The sequence below is a fragment of the Podarcis bocagei genome (assembly GCF_964188305.1).
Source record: "Podarcis bocagei genome assembly, chromosome: 11".
NCBI lineage: Eukaryota > Metazoa > Chordata > Lepidosauria > Squamata > Lacertidae > Podarcis > Podarcis bocagei.
The window spans coordinates 13,243,394-13,262,779 of record NC_138136.1 but is presented as its reverse complement, the minus strand read 5'-3'; the positions used below and the strand labels follow the sequence as shown (position 1 = coordinate 13,262,779).

The following is a 19,386-nucleotide window of genomic DNA, read 5'->3' as shown; positions in this document are numbered from 1 at the left end:
CTCTTTGGTGAGAAGGACAAATGTTGATGCTCTGGATTAAGAACAGGAGACTTTCCATCTGGCTTAGCCAAGCAATTGCTGACTAAAATAACAGGGGGAATGCAGTAGTGACCAAATCAGGCATTCCCAACCTGCAGCCCTCCAGATGTTTTGGCCTACAACTCCCATGATCTCTAGCTAACAGGACCAGTGGTCAGGGATGATGGGAATTGTAGTCCAAAATATCTGGAGGGCCAAAGGAGTGAAGCTACAGGGAACCAGGCAGAGGGCCTTCTCAGTGGTGACACCCATCCTGCGGAATGCCCTCCCATCAGATGTCAAAGAAATAAACAACTATCTGACTTTCAGAAGACATTTGAAGGCAGCCCTGTTTAGGGAAGTTTTTAATGTTTGATGTTTGATTGTGTTTTTAATATTCTGTTGGGAGTCGCCCAGAGTGGCTGGGGAAACCCAACCAATGGGTGGGGTATAATAATAATAATAATAATAATAATAATAATAATAATAATAATAATAAATTTCAGAGTCTTAGTAACTGGCCATCCCTAGCATTAAAAGGAATGGCTTTTTTCCTAGCAATGGTACTCTGGAGCAACTCCATTTAAGCTGGATACATCAAGCAGATTTTTAGCAGCCCAGACAGTAATTCAACATATGCATTAGGTTCTATAGAAGAAAAAAAGAATTTGGCATTAAATCTATAGGAGGGGGTGGGAGAGAAGGACGTTTAAGCCCTGATTTCATTCTGTTTATCTAAGCCATAGTTCAGAATTGTGCCATATTTTAATTAAATCTTGGCAAGGCCTCTTTTGCTATTCGCTTGCAGGAAATGAAGACTTGCAGGAGGAGGCAGGAGAAGAGAAACAACTGCTTGCCTAATTGCATCGCATGCCGTTAAATGCCAGCAATGTATTATGAGGTGTAACATGATACACATTGTGGTCTCAGTTGGACAGCCTTTTAATAGAATAACCTGCCACATCCCATTATCATTAGCATAGGATTTCTAAGATAATTCTTGTTTTCACTTTTAAAAGGTCCCCCCTTTCCTTCCTTGAATTAATATGTTCATTGATGCCCTTCTTGTTTCCAGAAACATTGTCTGGTGAAAACTTGAGGTGAGAGACCAGTATCTGGAGGAATGTAAAATGTCAGATTTAACATTTCTCTGCTGCTGTTGAAGGACATATTTCTTTAAAATTCATCAGGGACAGGCAGACATCTGCAGATGTACTTACAGGCTCCCCAATTTGTCTTTTGCAGGGAAGATTACCACGAAGATGGGTTTTGCCAGCCTTACAGGGGAATTGCTTGCGCTCGCATCATTGGAAATAGGACCATTTACGTGGATTCCCTCCAGATGCAAGGGGAAATCGAGAACCGAATCACTGGTAAGCCTACATGCCTCTATCCTTGTCCGAAAACATTGTATTTCACGCAAAAGCCTGAAATCCAATTTTAACACTGTAATGAATGGAAATCAAACTGGGTACAGCTTTTTACAGCCTGCATCACAGAATGAATTGAGGCAATGTGTTTTCCCTATTACGCAGTAGCTTTTGCAGTCCTCCTGAGGTGGAATTTGAAGTGCAAGGAATCGCTCTCAGGGCTTTAATATATGTCTGGGGAAGGGTTTCCTTCCTTCACTTTAGTTCCTGCTTCAGGGCAACAAGAGTACAACTCTAGCCTGAATGTAGAGCTGTCCACACAAAAAAGAAACCTCTTTTGGAAGAACCGGAGTGATTTTTTTCCCCAGGGTTAAACTGTTTGCTTATGTTGGGAGGCAGTGATCCCAGGTCAAGAAGAGGATACTTCAATTCCCTTAAAGCAGACACCTTTGCCTACCTGCATGAATAATTGGATGCTATCTCATATTATGGCACCTTGATGAACATGATCTTGTTCGCTTCTTATAGGGCACAGTGATTTGGAGTATCTGGATTAACTCTTGAGGTGGAATGATGTCTTGCGTCTTGCAGGGGGAGACTGATGAATTTCATGAGGTTTCTGTCTGCTCACGTTGTATTATTCCATGGCAGGGCTGGTGCCAGACTTTAGCAAGAAGGGGACGACAGAGGACAAGATGGCTGGACAGTGTTCTCGAAGCTACCAACATGAGTTTGACCGAACTGCGGGAGGCAGTGCAAGACAGGAGTGCCTGGCGTGCTCTGGCCCATGGGGTCACGAAGAGTCGGACACGACTAAACAACAACAAGCCATGGTACTGTGGAGGATCTCACCCCTCCAAAAACAAACCAACCACAAGGCCTCTGCCCAGTGATTTTTGACCACCATCATGCCCTGCAGGGCTCCTGGATGTCTCTTAGTGGTGGGCAGTTGTGGCACTTTTGTATTTTGAGTAGCCAAATAGCATGGTAGGATAGCCATGGCAGATCACAGTTTAGTACTGTTTTGTTGTTGTTGTTTAGTCGTGTCCGACTCTTTGTGACCCCCTGGACCAGAGCACGCCAGGCACTCCTGTCTCCCACTGCCTCCCACAGTTTGGTCAAACACATGTTAGTAGCTTCGAGAACACTGTCCAACCATCTCGCCCTCTGTCATCCCCTTCTCCTTGTGCCCTCCATCTTTCCCAACATCAGGGTCTTTTCCAGGGAGTCCTCTCTTCTCATGAGGTGGCCAGAGTATTGGAGCCTCAGCTTCAGGATCTGTCCTTCCAGTGAGAACTCAGGACTGATTTCCTTCAGAATGGATAGGTTTGATCTTCTTGCAGTCCATGGGACTCTCAAGAGTCTTCTCCAGCACCATAATTCAAAAGCATCAATTCTTCGGCGATCAGCCTTCTTTATGGTCCAGCTTTCACTTCGATGCATCACTACTGGGAAAACCAGGGCTTTAACTATATGGACCTTTGTTGGCAAAGTGATGTCTCTGCTTTTTAAGATGCTGTCTAGGTTTGCCATCGCCTTTCTCCCAAGAAGCAGGCGTCTTAATTTCGTGACTGCTGTCACCATCTGCCATAATCATGGAGCCCAAGAAAGTTAAATCTCTCACTGCTGCCATTTCTTTTCCTTCTATTTGCAGCCCATGGGACTCCCAAGAGTCTCCTCCAGAGACTCTTGGGACCACTGATGGGAACCAGTGGCCATGATCTTAGCTTTTTTGATGTTGAGCTTCAGACCATATTTTGCACTCTCCTCTTTCAGCTCCCCTTAAAAAGTGTCACTGGAACCAGCCATTGGAAGCAGCATCATAGGTTGACAGTGTTGGTCTCTCTGGAACTCCTTGCCTATTGAGACCACGCAGACACCTTCACTGCTAAAAACATTCAGGTTAATACCAACCTGTCTAGATGCTTAGAACAGTGTTTCCCAAACTTTTTTGGGCAACGGCACACCTGTTTACTGAAAAAAAATCTCGCGGCACACCACCATTAAAGCCCCGCCCCGTGACGTCAGCGCAGGCTGAGGGAGGGAGGGAGGTGCGCGTGTGACCCGTCTCTGCTGGGAGACCAAACCCAGCGAGGCAGAGTCGCGCGGAGGCGCCCAGGCAGCGCTGCCGGCTGCGAGGAGGAGCGCCAGGCAGCAGCAGGAGGCGCGGCCTCTCCTCGCCGCCGCCGCCCCGCCTCTCGCCGCCCGACTCGCCCGCCTCCCTCCAGGCATCTCGCGGCACACCAGCCGATGTCTCACGGCACACTCGTGCCTGCGCGGAGGGAGAGCCAGAGAGAGGCATCGCTCCTGCGCGGCGGGAGAGGGAGCAGCCGGAGCGATGCCCCAAACGAGCTGAATTCCGAGCGAGGGACTGAGGGGGGAGGGAAAAAACTTTCACTTTCGTGCGTCCCTCCCGGCGTGACGCTGCGCGCTGACGTCACGGGGCGGGGCTTTAATGGTGGTGTGCCACGAGATTTTTTTTCAGTAAACAGGTGTGCCGTTGCCCAAAAAAGTTTGGGAAACACTGCTATAAATGAACTGCAGAAATAACCAAGGCTTTCTGGCTTTCTCCTCGGTCTTGCCATCGTAGCTTCTACAGGTGAAGAGGCAAACTGGGAGTTAAGCCAGGGAAAACTAGAATGAGCACTCCAGCCTGATGGGACGTGGGTGACACTATGGTCTAAACCACAGAGGCTCTTGGGCTTGCCCATCGGAAGGTCGGTGGTTTGAATCCCTGCGATGGGGTGAGCTCCCATCGCTCTGTCCCAGCTCCTGCCAACCTAGCAGTTCAAAAGCACACCAGTGTGAGTAGATAAATAGGTACCTCTGCAGCAGGAAGGAAACGATGTTTCTGTGCACTCTGATTTCCGTCACAGTGTCCCATTGTGCCAGAAGCTGCTGTTGGGTCCATCATGAGACGCCTGCCAGCTTCCAACCACAGATACCAGCAGCCTTCAAGCAAGCAAATGTGCCTTATTATTGCTCCTTAGCATCCCACTGCCAGAGGATTGCCTCCTTCCATTCACCACTTTGCCTCCTCCAAGCAGAAGAAACCTGGGCAGTGCTGAATGTCACATCCATTGCCAGGTGTGTCCTGCTGTAAATAGAAAAGGGCTTTCCCCTTGGCCTGCCTTTATATTTACTTAGTTGCCAAGTGCTTTTGTGACATCACAAGAAACCCACAGCCAGTGGCAACAGCTGGGGAGGCATCATCTTCATTGCTTTGAGCCTCACAGTGACGGGTGGACCTATCAGTGATTGTGTGCTTGTTTGTTCGGGACATGGATGGCGCTGTGGACTAAACCACTGAGCCTCTTGGACTTGCTGATCAGAAGGTCTGCGGTTCGAATCCCTGTGACGGGGTGAGCTCCCGTTGCTCTGTCCCAGCTCCTGCCAACCTAGCAGTTTGAAAGCATGCCAGAGGGAAGGTAAACAGTGTTTCTGTGCTCTCTGGTTTCCGTCACAGTGTTCCATTGCACCAGAAGTGGTTTAGTCCTGCTGGCCACATGACCCAGAAAAGCTGTCTGTGGACAAATGCCGGCTCCCTCGGCCTGAAAAGCGAGATGAGCGCTGTCAGGGGTTCAGGAGCAGAGGCAAGGGCAAGGGAGGAAACAGAGAGCAAGGGGGAGGAGGCAGAAGAAAAGATGAGTAATGACGACGACCCGAGATCTCCGAGTCTTTCCAGTGAATCGGAAGATTCACAGAAAGGAGCACCAGTGGCCAGGGCAAGGGGGGAGCCTAGGGGGACACCCCAGCAAGATAGAGCCAGAGGGGACTCAGAGGAGAGCAGTTGGAAATCGGGACCAGCGTCACCGCCAGAGAGCAGGGAAGAGGAAGGGAGCCAGGGATTAAGCGCTGGCAGCTCACAACAGGGGGGAGGGCATGAGTCAGGAGTGGCCACACCTCCATCGGGGAGCGAAGAAACGGTCAGACGGAAAGTGGAAGGTTGGGCGCGCGCGCCAAGTTCAAATGCACAGGAAAGTGACGCAGTAGGCAGCCCTGAAAGAGAGCCAGGTCCTAAAGCCCGGCGCAAGGAGACAGGAGGGTCCGGGGGGTCGGCGTCAGAAGAATCCAGGAAGGAAGAGACCCCGGGGGGCAGAGGGACCCAGAGGAGAACAGTCAGGCGGAAAAGGTGGAGCAGGGCTAGGATATTAAGTTGGTGCACAAAGGGCGGAGACTCAGACGGAGCTTCGCCGATCTAGCCACTAGACGTAGAGTTGCACGCAGTAGCTTGAGAATGGAAACTGTAACTCAATAAAGACTTTTACTTAATGATCGCTGGCTAGCGTGATCCTCTGTGAGCTAGGATCTGGAAGCAACTCTGACAGTAAGCTCCGTCCCTTAATTGTGGGCATCTACAGCCTCGAGGTGAGGAGAGAAGCAGGTGCCTACTAGCGAGCTCACGAACGGCAGACGACATGACGGCTGAGCAGCAGATAGCGGAACTCAGAGAAGCAGTGTCACAACTGAATGCCGAGGCTCTCGCATCCAGGAAGAGAGAGGAGGAGGCAGCTGCCGCCTGCAGGGATCTCCAGGTCAGGTTGGACATGCTTACTAAGCAAGGGCAACTGACACCCAAACAGGAGGGAATTGGGTTGGCGAGACGAACAGGCGGTCTGGTCTCTCATTTCGATGGGAATCTGCAACAGTACCCCAACTTTAGAGCAGATGTAATGTGTGCACTGCAACTGCTGAAAAAAGACTTTAGAGATGAGCAAGAGAAAGTGGGATTCATCATGTCCCATTTGCATGGAGATGCAAAAGCATGGCTGCGCAATTTGTGGAGGGATGGGGATCCGGCGCTCCAAAATGCGGATGCCTTTATTAAAGCGATGGATGGGTGTTTTTTATCAAGCATTGACGTGGATCTTGCTCGGCAGCAGATACATGGACTGAAGCAAGGGAGGGCCAGCGTCAGGCAGTACCATGCACGCTTTTTCGCTTTGGTCAGTGCCCTGGAATGGGACAGAGATTCGGCTCCTGTAAGAGACCTGTTTTGGGAGGGATTGCACGGCTCGGTTAAAGATGAAATTGCGAGGGGGGAGAGACCCCGGACCACGCAGGAGATCGTTCAGAGGGCGCTGGCAGTGGGGGTGCGGCTGGAAGAACGTCCGTGGAGCAGGGACGAAGGGCGTGGCGGGCGCGAACCAGCCAGGGGCTCCTCCTTCCTTCCCAGAGAAGCAGCGCGTGCGCAATCCACGCATCCACCAGGAGGAGGGGTGGAACCTATGGAGGTTGGAAGTGCAAGGGCTCAGTCAGCAGCCAGAGCCCTAGCACCGGCAACAGTGAAAGCGAAGCCTCCTAGAGGGAACAGGAAGTGTTATATCTGCGAGGATCCACAGCATATGGCGAAAGAGTGTCCCCGGAGGCTCCACAAGCACACTGCAGCCTCAGCAATGGTAACTGCAGCAACGCAGCAAGGAGTACCACAGCAGGGAAACGACGATGTCTGGCTGGAGGAAGAGGCACTGGGGCCCAGCCAGACGTGTCAGTGAAGCAGTCCCCAGAGATTTTACCGCCCATGGACCCCCTCCCGCCCAAACCAGTGGTGAGGCTCACCGCATCGCTCCAGCTGCCCAATGGAATCACCATGGACGTGCCAATCACCATTGACTCAGGAAGCAATGCGGACTTTATAGGGCAGGACTTTGTCGACCGGCACGCTATACAGTTGCTGCCTGCCACGCTGCCCCTGCAGGTGGTTACGGTGGATGGCAGGGAGCTGCTAGGGGGGCAAGTGGTGAAGCAGACGCCACCAATGGTGATGCGGCTTGGGAATCACAGGGAAATCATCAGCTTCAACGTCACTCAACTATCGGACACGCCCATTGTATTGGGCATGAGTTGGCTGGACAAGCACAGCCCAACGCTGGCTTGGTACCAGAGGCAGCTGACCTTCGGCTCTTCCTTTTGTGCTGAACACTGCATCATGCCCCGGCAGGAAGGAGAGGAAGAGGAGTCACAGCTGCTGCTAGGCACGCTGCAAGCGATTCCCCACAAGTACACAGAATTTTTGGAGGTTTTCTGCGAGAAGGAGGCAGACAGGCTGCCCCCCCACAGACCATATGACTGCAAAATTGACCTGCTGCCAGGGGCGGCGCTGCCTAAAGGAAAGCTGTATTCCATGTCTGAGGACGAACTGCAGGAACTCAAAGAGTTCATAGATCATAATTTGGAGCGCGGTTTCATCCGGGAGTCCAAGGCAGCGGGGGGCAGTCCTGTATTCTTTGTTAAGAAGCGGGACACGCCCCAAAAAAGGCTTGTAGTGGACTATCGCATCTTAAACAGTGTGACCAAGCCATCGGACTTCCCCATGCCCCGAATCGACGACCTCCTCGCAAAGGTACGGAAGGGCAGCGTGTTCACCAAGTTAGACCTGCGAGGGGCGTACAACCTCATTCGCATGCGGGAAGGAGATGAGTGGAAGACAGCCATGTTCACGCCACTGGGCACCTACGAATATAGAGTTATGCCTTTTGGATTGCAAAATGGCTCCCACGTTTTTCAAGCGTTCATGCATCACGTGTTGGCGGGGCTCCTCTACAAGACGTGCGTCTGTTTCTTAGATGACATCCTGATCTTTTCGGAATCGCAGCAGGAGCATGACAGACACGTCAAGGAAGTGCTGAGCAGGCTGCAGCAGCATAGGCTCTACGCCAAGCTGGAGAAGTGCCAATTCGACGTGACGGAGGTGGATTTTCTGGGCTACAAGTTGTCTGACAAGGGGCTCGCCATGGACAGCGCCAAGGTTCGAGCGGTGTTGGATTGGAAAAGCCCACGCAACCGGAAGGAGGTCCAACGGTTTGTCGGCTTCGCGAACTTCTATCGCAAGTTTATCAAAGGCTTCGCTATGCAGACAGCGGCCATCACGGACACGCTTAGCTCCAAGAAAAAGAAGTTCATCTGGACAGAGCAGGCGGAGCAGTCCTTTCAGGCACTCAAACGTCTCTTCGCGTCGGAAGAGCAGCTGCTGCATGTCGACCCCAGCAGGCCGATGAGGGTCGAGACAGACGCCTCGGACAGAGCCGTGGGAGCAGTCCTGCTGCAGAAAGACCCGCAGGGGGTTTGGCGTCCGGGAGCGTTTTACTCCAGGAAGCTCAGCAAGTCCGAACAGAACTACACCATCTGGGACAGGGAGTTGCTGGCCATTCATGCAGCGTTCAAAGCGTGGAGGCACTTCCTGATCGGCGCCAAGCACACAGTGCAGGTCTGCACGGACCACAAGAATCTGGAGCACTGGCGCACGGCACAGTTCCTGAACCAGAGGCAGATACGTTGGGCTGAGTTCTTTGCGAACTTCGACTTCCGAATAGAGTACGTCCCGGGGGACACCAACATCATGGCGGACGCTCTCTCCCGTAAGCCACAGTATCTGGAGGACGCCACGCCAGCGGCCGCCATGCACATCTTCGCACCAACAGTGTGGGCGTGCGCTGCGGCAACAGTGGACCTGGAGGCGGTGTGACGAGCGTTGCAGGATGACTCCTTCGCGCAAGCAAAGATGGCAGAGGTGCAAAGGGGCACGGCAGCGACCAACGAGTTCCAGCTGAGAGATGGATTGCTCATCCGTAAAGGGGCCATCTACGTGCCGGGAGACGAACTTCGCGCCAAGGTACTGCAGCAGCTGCACGACGCGCCCACTGCCGGGCACTTTGGCAAGGAGAAGACGGTGGAATTAGTCGCCAGGGACTTCTGGTGGCCCGGAATGAGAGGGGAGGTTGCGGACTACGTGGCGAGGTGTGACACCTGCCAGAGGGCCAAACCAGTGCACAGACCGCCGGCCGGACTGTTGGAACCGCTGCAAACTCCGGTCGAACCATGGGAGAGAGTGGCCCTGGACTTTGTCACGGATCTGCCCAGCTCGAGGGGCAAGACGGCCGTGCTGGTGGTGGTGGACTTGTTCTCCAAGATGGCACATTTCATCCCGTGTGCTAAGGTGGCCACAGCGGAGCAAACCGCCAAACTGTTCATAGACCACGTGTTCAAGGTTCACGGTCTGCCACGGTCTATTCTGTCCGACCGGGGGCGGCAGTTCATCTCGAATTTCTGGCAGAAGCTGATGGGCTTCCTGAACGTCAAGATCAACCTGGCGTCGGCGAGACACCCGCAGACCAACGGGCAAGCGGAGCGGGTCAATGCCATCATGCAGCAGTACCTGAGGTGTTATGCGAATCAACAGCCTGCGACGTGGGTGGATTACCTGCCGCTCGCCGAGTTCGCCTACAACAACACGAAGCACGTGTCCACGGGGGTCACGCCGTTCTTCGCCAACAACGGGAGGCACCCCAGAACCTTCCCGGTACTGGAAAGAATGGGGGAGGGGGAGCCGCAGACAGCAGATGCGTTCGCGTCGGAGTTGCAGGAGGTCCACGATCAGCTGCGGCGGCACCTGGAGCTGGCCAAACATGCATACAAGGTGCAGGCGGACAAACACAGAAGAGTTGGCGAAGAGATCCATGTGGGGGACTGGGTCTGGTTAGCAGCCCACGCAGTGCCGGCCAGGTCGTTGGCCAAGAAGAAGCTGGGGCATAAGCAACTGGGGCCCTACCAAGTCGAAGAGCAGGTCAACCCGGTGGCTTTCAGGCTGGCGCTTCCGGAGGGTTCCAGAATGCATCCGGTGTTCCACAGATCGGTGCTCACTCCCTACAAGGCACCGCACAGGTTTCAGGAACCCGGAACGGCACCGAGTCCGCTCAGAGAAAGACCCGGGCACGCGGGAGTGGCACAGGAGGAGCGTATCAACGAAGTCACGGAGATTTTGGACTCCAGATGGGGGGAAGAGGGGGTAGAATACCTTCTCGCCAAGGAGGGCACCCCGGCCAGTGCGAACAGCTGGGTGCCGGGCTACGCCTTGGACGAACCTCTGCTCAAAGACGAGTTTCATGCCCTCTTCCCACATAGACCAATGCCAGCAGACTTTTTCGACGACTGGCTTTTCACGCCCACGCTTTCTGCCAGCACGTTCCGGGGGTTCGACTCGGACGAGGACCCGATACGAGACGCCCGTTCCCCGGAGGGGTCACCCTCGGGATCTGCCTCTGAACCCTCGTATTGGTGGGACGATAGACCAGAGGAGCAGTGGCGCAGGAAGTGGCTGGAAGGTCCAGGACGAGCAACGCCGCCAGGAGGAAGTGAGGGAGAGACGGACATGGACGTTTTCGGGGACGACCCTGGTTTCGAGCACGGCGGCACAGAGATGGAAGAGGAGGTGACCGTCGTCGACGAGAGCAGGGAGGAAGAACCGGGAGACTTCAGATGGAGGCCCGCCACGAGAAGCGAACTGTATCCGACGTTCGTCCCTCTGACACAGCAGCACCCAGCTCCCGCACCGGAAGGAGGGGAGGGGGGAACGGGGGGCTTCGAGGGGGGGATGGATGTCAGGGGTTCAGGAGCAGAGGCAAGGGCAAGGGAGGAAACAGAGAGCGAGGGGGAGGAGGCAGAAGAAAAGATGAGTGATGACGACGACCCGAGATCTCTGAGTCTTTCCAGTGAATCGGAAGATTCACAGAAAGGAGCACCAGTGGCCAGGGCAAGGGGGGAGCCTAGGGGGACACCCCAGCAAGATAGAGCCAGAGGGGACTCAGAGGAGAGCAGTTGGAAATCGGGACCAGCGTCACCGCCAGAGAGCAGGGAAGAGGAAGGGAGCCAGGGATTAAGCGCTGGCAGCTCACAACAGGGGGGAGGGCATGAGTCAGGAGTGGCCACACCTCCATCGGGGAGCGAAGAAACGGTCAGACGGAAAGTGGAAGGTTGGGCGCGCGCGCCAAGTTCAAATGCACAGGAAAGTGACGCAGTAGGCAGCCCTGAAAGAGAGCCAGGTCCTAAAGCCCGGCGCAAGGAGACAGGAGGGTCCGGGGGGTCGGCGTCAGAAGAATCCAGGAAGGAAGAGACCCCGGGGGGCAGAGGGACCCAGAGGAGAACAGTCAGGCGGAAAAGGTGGAGCAGGGCTAGGATATTAAGTTGGTGCACAAAGGGCGGAGACTCAGACGGAGCTTCGCCGATCTAGCCACTAGACGTAGAGTTGCACGCAGTAGCTTGAGAATGGAAACTGTAACTCAATAAAGACTTTTACTTAATGATCGCTGGCTAGCGTGATCCTCTGTGAGCTAGGATCTGGAAGCAACTCTGACAAGCGCCACAACCCCATAGTCGCCTTTGACTGGACTTAACCATCCAGGGGTCCTTTAACTTATTACCTTAACTGATGGTCCCCTTGCCTCCTTGGAGAACACTTTTGAAGCCATGGGATCCTGAAAGTGTGCACATTTGGGACACTTGTAATATTGAGACAGTTCTTTATTATGCATTGTTTTGAAAGTATAGAAGTTCCCTCCTATCGTTGCGCCAGATATTTTGGGTCAATGAGTAGTTCACTGTAAAGTCTGTTCAATGCAAAAGCATGAGAATCAAACTGAAGGTGGCAAATCTTAGAATGGGGGAACTTGAACAAAGATATTTTTGTTCTAGAAAAAATCAGTTTTCTGGCGGTTCTTTTTTTTTAGAAGGAAAAAAGAAAAGGAAGTCTACATTTGTAACTGTTACATTAGTTTTCACTTTAAGCCACTGAAGCATGTAGCTATGGAAATGGAAAAGAGTGACATCTGCAGTCCAAACAGGAAAATGAATTTTAAAAGACTGCTTCAAGCACGGTGGTAGTAAAACTCTTCAGTGTAAAGTGTGAAACATTTCTGAAATATCTTTCTTTTTTTGCAAAGAAAGGGGAGACACAGGCTGTGCTTTTGTCTGTCTTTAAACTTCCTGTGCCATTCTGCAGTTCATAATAATAATAATAATAATAATAACCCATCCCCTTGAGAACGTGTGGCATGGCTTCTTTAAGCCCAGTTGACTCGTATATTTTATCTGTGCAATACATCTCTTATTACTGCTTTTGGCACTGAAGAAAACTGCCATGGGTTCCTGTACTTCTAAGAGGAGCCATGGGCAAATCTATTATTGTTGTTTAGGGAAGTCAGTATTGGAATAAGCTTCTTTGCAGTACTGGAAAGGACTTGTGTGCATTGCCATATATTGCTAAAACTCCATCTTCATGCACCCAATTTCCAGGGGAGTGCTATATTCCGCTTCAATGCCTGTACTTTGTTTTGTCATCTAATAAAAAGAGTGATTTGCTAGGCAATTGATGGCCAAAAAATATCTTGCTTAATCTGCCCAATGCATATACAGATCCAGATGTTTTGCAAACAAGTTCAGACATCGGCCAGTAGTGAGCAAGGAGAGTCCATATCCAAGCATCTCTTACAGGAGATACAAAACATGAGACAACTAGTTTGTATTGAGCCATGAACCTTCTGAATCACTGGATCTAATTTTCTGACTTGTAACAGGGTGCACTGAATTATTCCTGGTCAGAGAATAGCACCGTGCATTTTTCTACAAGGACAGCTCTGAGTCTCGGTTGTGATATGCTCCTTTCAAGCATCCAGCCTCTCTCTACCCAAGACACTGGGGCCCATTGAAGACCACCCTCCCATCGTACCCACCACAGCTGGTTCATTCTCTGGTGCTTTTCCTTGTACAGCTGGCACAGCTATGACTGCACTGTCCAGAAGATTACGGAAATAACTGCATGGCATTATCTCTGTAACATTTCTCATTCATATGCCCCATCTGTTTAGCTCTCTAGACATCCTCCATTTCCATTGCACAAAATATTATTATTATTATTATTATTATTATTATTATTATTATTATTATTATTATACCACCCTGTACCTGGGGGTCTCAGGGCAGCTCACAGAATAAAATCAAAATATAAAACCACAAAATACATAATAAAAATAAAAACAACAACTCAATAGCCCCCCCCTCCTGAAAAACACATTTTAAAAGGGCATAGGATGTAAATCGAATCAACCAAAGGCCTAGTTAAAAAGGAACACTTTTGCTTGGCGCCTAAAGGTGTGTAATGAAGGCGCCAGGCAAACTTCCCTGGGGAGAGCATTGCGCAGACGCGGAGCCACTGCAGAGAAAGCCCTGTTCTTGTGTTGCCACCCTGTGGACCTCTTGAGGAGGAGGCACATGAAGGAGGGCCTTAGAAGATGATCTCAGGGACTGGGTAGGTTCATATGGAAAGAGGTGGTCCTTGAGGTACAGTGGTACCTCCGCTTACAGATGCTTCAGGTTACAGACTCCGCTAACCCAGAAATATTACCTCGGGTTAAGAACTTTGCTTCAGGATGAGAACAGAAATTGTGCTCCGGCGGCGCGGCAACAGCGGGAGGCCCCATTAGCTAAAGTGGTGCTTCAGGTTAAGAACAGTTTCAGGTTAAGAATGGACCTCCGGAACGAATTAAGTACTTAACCCGAGGTACCACTGTATTGCGGTTCTTACTTAGCAACTGGCAACTCCTGTAGATTATCATAGGGTAAGTGTACAAATCTTTTCACTTTAACCAGCTTTAGGGATTTTTTTGGTAAACTTGTCCTGGAGGCGTAGAAAACTGTAAAATGTAAACTGTTGAGCAGTATACAGATACACGATTGTAGCAGGTGACCAAATTGTGGTTGCACTTTCAGAAATTGCTTGTTGACTGCATTGTAAACTCACATTTGTATATGTGATCACATGATGAAATAGGTGTGTTCAGGTATGACCCGAGACCTCCCACATGTAGGCAGTTAAGTCTCAATGCTTTTATTGACAGAGATTCCTTCTGTTTATTCCTGACGTGAACCATTTGTGTTTGTCTTGTTGCTATTTTGTTAATGTCATTAATATTGTTTTATAGATATCAATGCTGTCGTACTTTGTGAGTCCTATAATATGATTTTTGGTGTAACTGTGATGTTTAGCTTATTTTTTAGTTGTTTTGTTAATAGTATTACATAGATGGAAATTGTTTTACAGTATTTGGGATTTGGGATTGTTTTACTGATGATTTGGTAAGTATTCTGTACAATTTATGCCGTATTCATGATGTCACATTATGTTATTTTTATGTAAGCCACTTTGGGATTTATTTGAATAAAAAGCAGCAAAGGAATAGAATCAATCAAGCAAGCAAGCAACTTTGATCCAGGGTTGCTAAAGAGGGAAATTCTCTGGCAGCAGTTATCCCAAATATGAAAATTCCTCAACTATTTTATGTTCCCTTCCAAGTATTCCTTTTGTAGTGGGCCCACGATCTTTACTTATCTTGGCCTTCTTATCTGCATTCTTTTTAAAGGCCGGCTTGTTCAAGGATGCTTTGCCATTGTTTGAAGTCCTTTGGTAATTCATTATAATCTTTAGTGCAGCTTACCGAAGTCATTAGCAAATATCAGGTTTCTTCTGGTGCACTCACACTTTTCACTTAACCTGGTCCTAGCCCAAAATTCTGACTACAAGCTCCGTGTGATACTCCGGTTTGGCATTCTTGGGAATTGCTCTGTTCAGTTACTCAGCTTCTTGAAAAAAATCTCTGCCCAACCAAGAAAAGTAATCAGTACTATCTTTGCCACTGAGTTCAAGGGTTATTCTAAGAGTGTAGGAACATGATGTGGATAAGGCAATAGGATGATTAACGAGAGAGCTGCTAGGTAGACCAAACAGACTCACTCTAAGCCCACCAATTACGAGAGAGAGAGAGAGAGAGAGAGAGAGAGAGAGAGATGTTGCTGCTGCTGCATTAATAGAAGTCTAGTGTCTAGAGATCAAGGGGAGTACAGTGGTACTTCAGGTTAAGTACTTAATTGGTTCCGGAAGTCCGTTCTTAACCTGAAGCGTTCTTAACCTGAAGCGCACTTTCCTATTGAAAGTAATGGAAAAGTGGATTGATCCGTTCCAGACGATGGAAAACACCCCCTAAAACAGCAATTTAACACAAATTTTACTGTCTAACGAGACCATTGATCCATAAAATGAAGGCAATAATCAATGTACTGTACTATAAAATAAGGCAGTACTGTAGATGAAAAAATTAACTTATTTTTTTCTTACACGCACTGATGATTGTTTGGATGGGGGGCTTTTATCCATTTCTGCAGTCACACAGTCAACCAGTAGCTGAACCCCAAGCCCCACACGACCCCCAAAACAATGGCAGAAGGCAGAGTCCCCCAGAAGTCCCCCAAACGAAGGAGCAAAGAAGAGGCAAAGGCACAGGGCAGACACACATAAACAAATCCCTTGCAGAATCCCAAAATTTTCCACTCCCCCTCACAGGGTAGGTGGGCTTACCTGACTCGGTGCCACCCATCTTGCTTCGGCTGGGGGTGGGGCAAGGGTTGGTAAAGGGCTTTTCAGTCCAGGCTCACCTTTGTTTTCTTGGTCTTCATTAGGTAAGTGTTCCTTACCTAACTTTGGGGCTGGGGTGTGACCTGCTGGGCATCCTGCGGATGTCAGGGCCTGGCTCCAGGCAGTTGTGAAGGCCTCCGAGAGCTCTCGCGGCTGGAGCCCAGTTGCAGAGCCTCCACAGGCCCCGCGGATGTCCAGGCTTGGCTCCGGCTATTGGCGAGGCCTCCAAGAGCTTGGAACACTCACTTCCAGGTTAAAACTGTTTGTAACCCAGAAAAACGTAGCCAGGTGTACCACTGTGATAGTACCACTCTATTCTGCCTTAGTCAGACCACACTTGGAATACTGTGTCCAGTTCTGGGCACCGCAATTTAAGAAGGATGTTGACAAGCTGGAACGTGTGCAGAGGAGGGCAACCAAGATGATCAAGGGTCCGGAAGCTAAGCCTTACGAGGAGTGCTTGAAGAAGCTGGGGACGTTCAGCCTGGAAAAGAGGAGATATGAGAGCCATCTTCAAATCTCTTAAGGGTTGTCACATGGAGGAGGGAGCAAGCTTGTTCTCTCCTGCTCTGGAGAGTAGGGCCCAATGGCTTCAAGTTGCAAGAAAGAAGATTCCCACTAAACATCTGGAAAAACATTCTGACAGTAAGAGCTGTTCGGCAATGGAACTGACTCCCACAAGACTCCTTCCTTGGGGGTTTTTAAACAGAGGTTCAATGGCCATCTGTCATGGATGCTTTAGCTGGGATTCCTGCACTGCAGGGGCTGGAGTAGATGACTCTTGTTGCCGTCCCTTCCAACTCTTAAGATTCTATGAAATTACCCAAGGGAGAATTAGTTTCCATTTTGAGAGTGGGGCAGAAGGTTTTTTCCTGCTCCGCAGCATAGCTGCCTGCCAGAGAGCTGCCTTCACATGCAGAGATGTGTTTGTAATAGTGTGTGAGCACCTCTGTGTGTGTGTGTGTGTGTGTGTGTGTTCAGTAAGTACACACACGTGCTTGTATGTGCTTTTGTGTAAGATCTGATAACCAGTTTAAAATTGACAGTGTATTTGAAACAAGCATTTCTACTGCTAGGCAATGTACACGCTGTAACTTTAGAACACACACTTTCCCTCAAAGAATTCTGGGCACTGTAGTTTTCCCCTCACAGAGTGACCATTCCCAGCAACCATTAACAAACTACAGTGCCCATAATTCTTTGAGGGACAGAATATGCTTCAAATGTGCTTTATGGTTATGGTGTGGGCCCAGCTTTTGAGTAAAAGGCCAAACAAATGAATATGTTATGATGAACATGTAGTGTGAACTATGCCAATGGGAAGGAACAGCCTACGCATTAGGAAGGGAAGGTGGCAATTTCTTGGGGCACTAAGTAATTTCATTATTCTGTCATTTCCTTGCTTGTCACAATTTGCATTGGCAGGACATGCAGGTTTGGCATGAGCTGAAAGCTATAGAACAATTGGGAAAGTGGAAATCTACCTATATGTAGGTGGGACCTGTTTCATGTATCACACCTGTGATACGTCTTTTATTTCCCTAACTTTTAAATATTGAAGAAAATTCAAGTGATAAATGTCAGCATTTAAGCAGCAGTTGCTGGAAAAGCCGGGAGAGGGGCAGTTTCAACTCTGTGATTATGACATACAACAGGCATAGGCAAACTCCGGCTCTCCAGATGTTTTGAGACTACAATTCCCATCATCCCTGACCACTGGTCCTGTTAGCTAGGGATGATGGGAATTGTAGTTCCAAAACATCTGGAGGCCGGCGTTTGCCTATGCCTGACATACAACCTAGGACAAACAATGCAACTGAACTTTTCAATATTATTTTCTACTTAGCTTGTGTATCAGCCAAAAATGTATTGTTACATTTCCATCCAGTGTTTTTTTTTTCTTTCCAAATTGTGCTATGTGTGTTTCAGCTTCAGGAGTGGAAAAATGTATGTTATACATTTATCCAGCATAGTGATTTAAAAACAAAACAAAGCATGAGTTGAGGCAGACCTCACTGGGGCTTAGTCATGGGACTCGCTTCCTGTGCCAGGGCTCAGCAGTGAAACATGTGAGGCTATACTGTGGAACAACATGTCTTTGATCATGTTCATTGTGGGCTTTATCTCATCACTCAGTGAGTACCTCTAACCCCAGCACATCTGGGATTTGATGGCAGAATACAGGGTGCGACTTCCAGACAGGTTTGAGCAACTCTGCTTGGAACCAGTAAGATAATGTGAAGCTTTCCTTTCACAATCCTGATCTGTCAAGAGCCTCATCAGATGGTCACTCATCAAAGGGAGACAATGCGAAGATGCCTCAAAATGCAGAGGTGGCTGACCAGATACAGTGGAACCTAAGTTGTCGAACGTAATCTGTTCCAGAAGACTGGAACATATACTTCCGAAATGTTCAACAACCGAGGCACGAAGGACTGTTGGCAATTTCCATTGAGAAAATGGAAAAACACGAAGTGGAAGCCATTCGACTCCCGAGCCGCATTTGAAAACAGAAGCAATTATTTCCAGGTTTTCAGCATTCGGGTTCCAAAACATTCGACTTCCGAGACGCTCAAAAGCCGAGGTTCCACTGTACATCCCAAACATAGGGAAAAGGAAAAATTTCCAAGGGGTGGGTGGTCTGTTGGTGGGGGCGACTAACATTGTGAAACTCAGGGCGATCATATTATATACACCACAATATAGGTGCGATCAGACACACTCGGCCGTTGCAAAGGGCTGTGTAACAACATGAACCAGATTATACTGCTTTGACCACCACCTCTTGCACCAAAGAACTCTGGGAATATTTGTGATTATGAAAGTTTTGAAAATTCTGCATCTGAGAGAGAAATCAGTCTGGAATTTGCAGCGGAGATGAGTCCTCTTGTACTCTGTGAATGCGACGGTGTCAAAATATCTACTTTGGTTACACACACGAGATGCCTATGTATCTAGCATAGTATGTTCTCAGTTCTTTTATTAATGCTTTTAATTTGGTAGCCTGCTTTGAAGTTGTTTCAGTTGTAGGAGATCAATCATAATGTGTTGTGTCTCATTTTTTGCCTGAACTGAGTATCTTAATGTTTGCCTTGCCTTTCTCTCCAGCTGCATTTACCATGATTGGCACATCCACCCATTTATCGGATCAGTGCTCCCAGTTTGCCATCCCGTCTTTCTGCCACTTTGTGTTTCCTCTCTGCGACGAGCGCGCTCGGACACCTAAGCCAAGGGAGCTCTGTCGGGATGAGTGTGAAGTTCTGGAGAATGACCTCTGTAGGCAGGAATACAACATTGCTAGATCTAATCCGCTCATTCTGATGCAACTCCAGCCACCCAAATGCGAAGACCTGCCACTGCCAGAAACCCTGGAGGCTGCCAACTGCATAAGGATCGGAATACCTGTAGATCGGCTCAACAGGTGTAAGTTATCTTTCTTGCTTTTTCTTTTGTGCAAATGTATCAAAATCAACAGGGACGCGGGTGGCGCTGTGGGTTAAACCACAGAGCCTAGGACTTGCCGATCAGAAGGTTGGCGGTTCGAATCCCCGTGATGGGGTGAGCTCTCATTCTTCGGTCCCTGCTCCTGCCAACCTAGCAGTTCGAAAGCATGTCAAAGTGCAAGTAGATAAATAGGTACCACTCCGGCGGGAAGGTAAACGGTGTTTCTGTGCACTGCTCTGGTTCGCCAGAAGTGGATTAGTCATGCTGGCCACATGACCTGGAAGCTGTACGCCGGCTCCCTCGGCCAATAAAGCG

At 49.6% G+C, this 19,386-nt stretch overlaps 1 protein-coding gene across 4 annotated transcripts in view; it reads left to right on the top strand.

The window, feature by feature from the left end:
- Positions 1–19,386, top strand: part of ROR2 (receptor tyrosine kinase like orphan receptor 2) — a 172,523-nt gene that overhangs the window by 141,231 nt on the left and 11,906 nt on the right. For all 4 annotated transcript variants that reach the window (XR_014013100.1, XR_014013101.1, XR_014013102.1 and 1 more), the window contains exons 5-6: positions 1,264–1,391; positions 18,736–19,050. Coding sequence is in view for 1 of the 4 variants with exons in the window: in XM_081213610.1 (XP_081069736.1) it covers positions 1,264–1,391; positions 18,736–19,050 (443 nt within the window). In the remaining 3 variants the exon portion in view is untranslated. The remainder of the gene's footprint in view (positions 1–1,263; positions 1,392–18,735; positions 19,051–19,386) is intronic.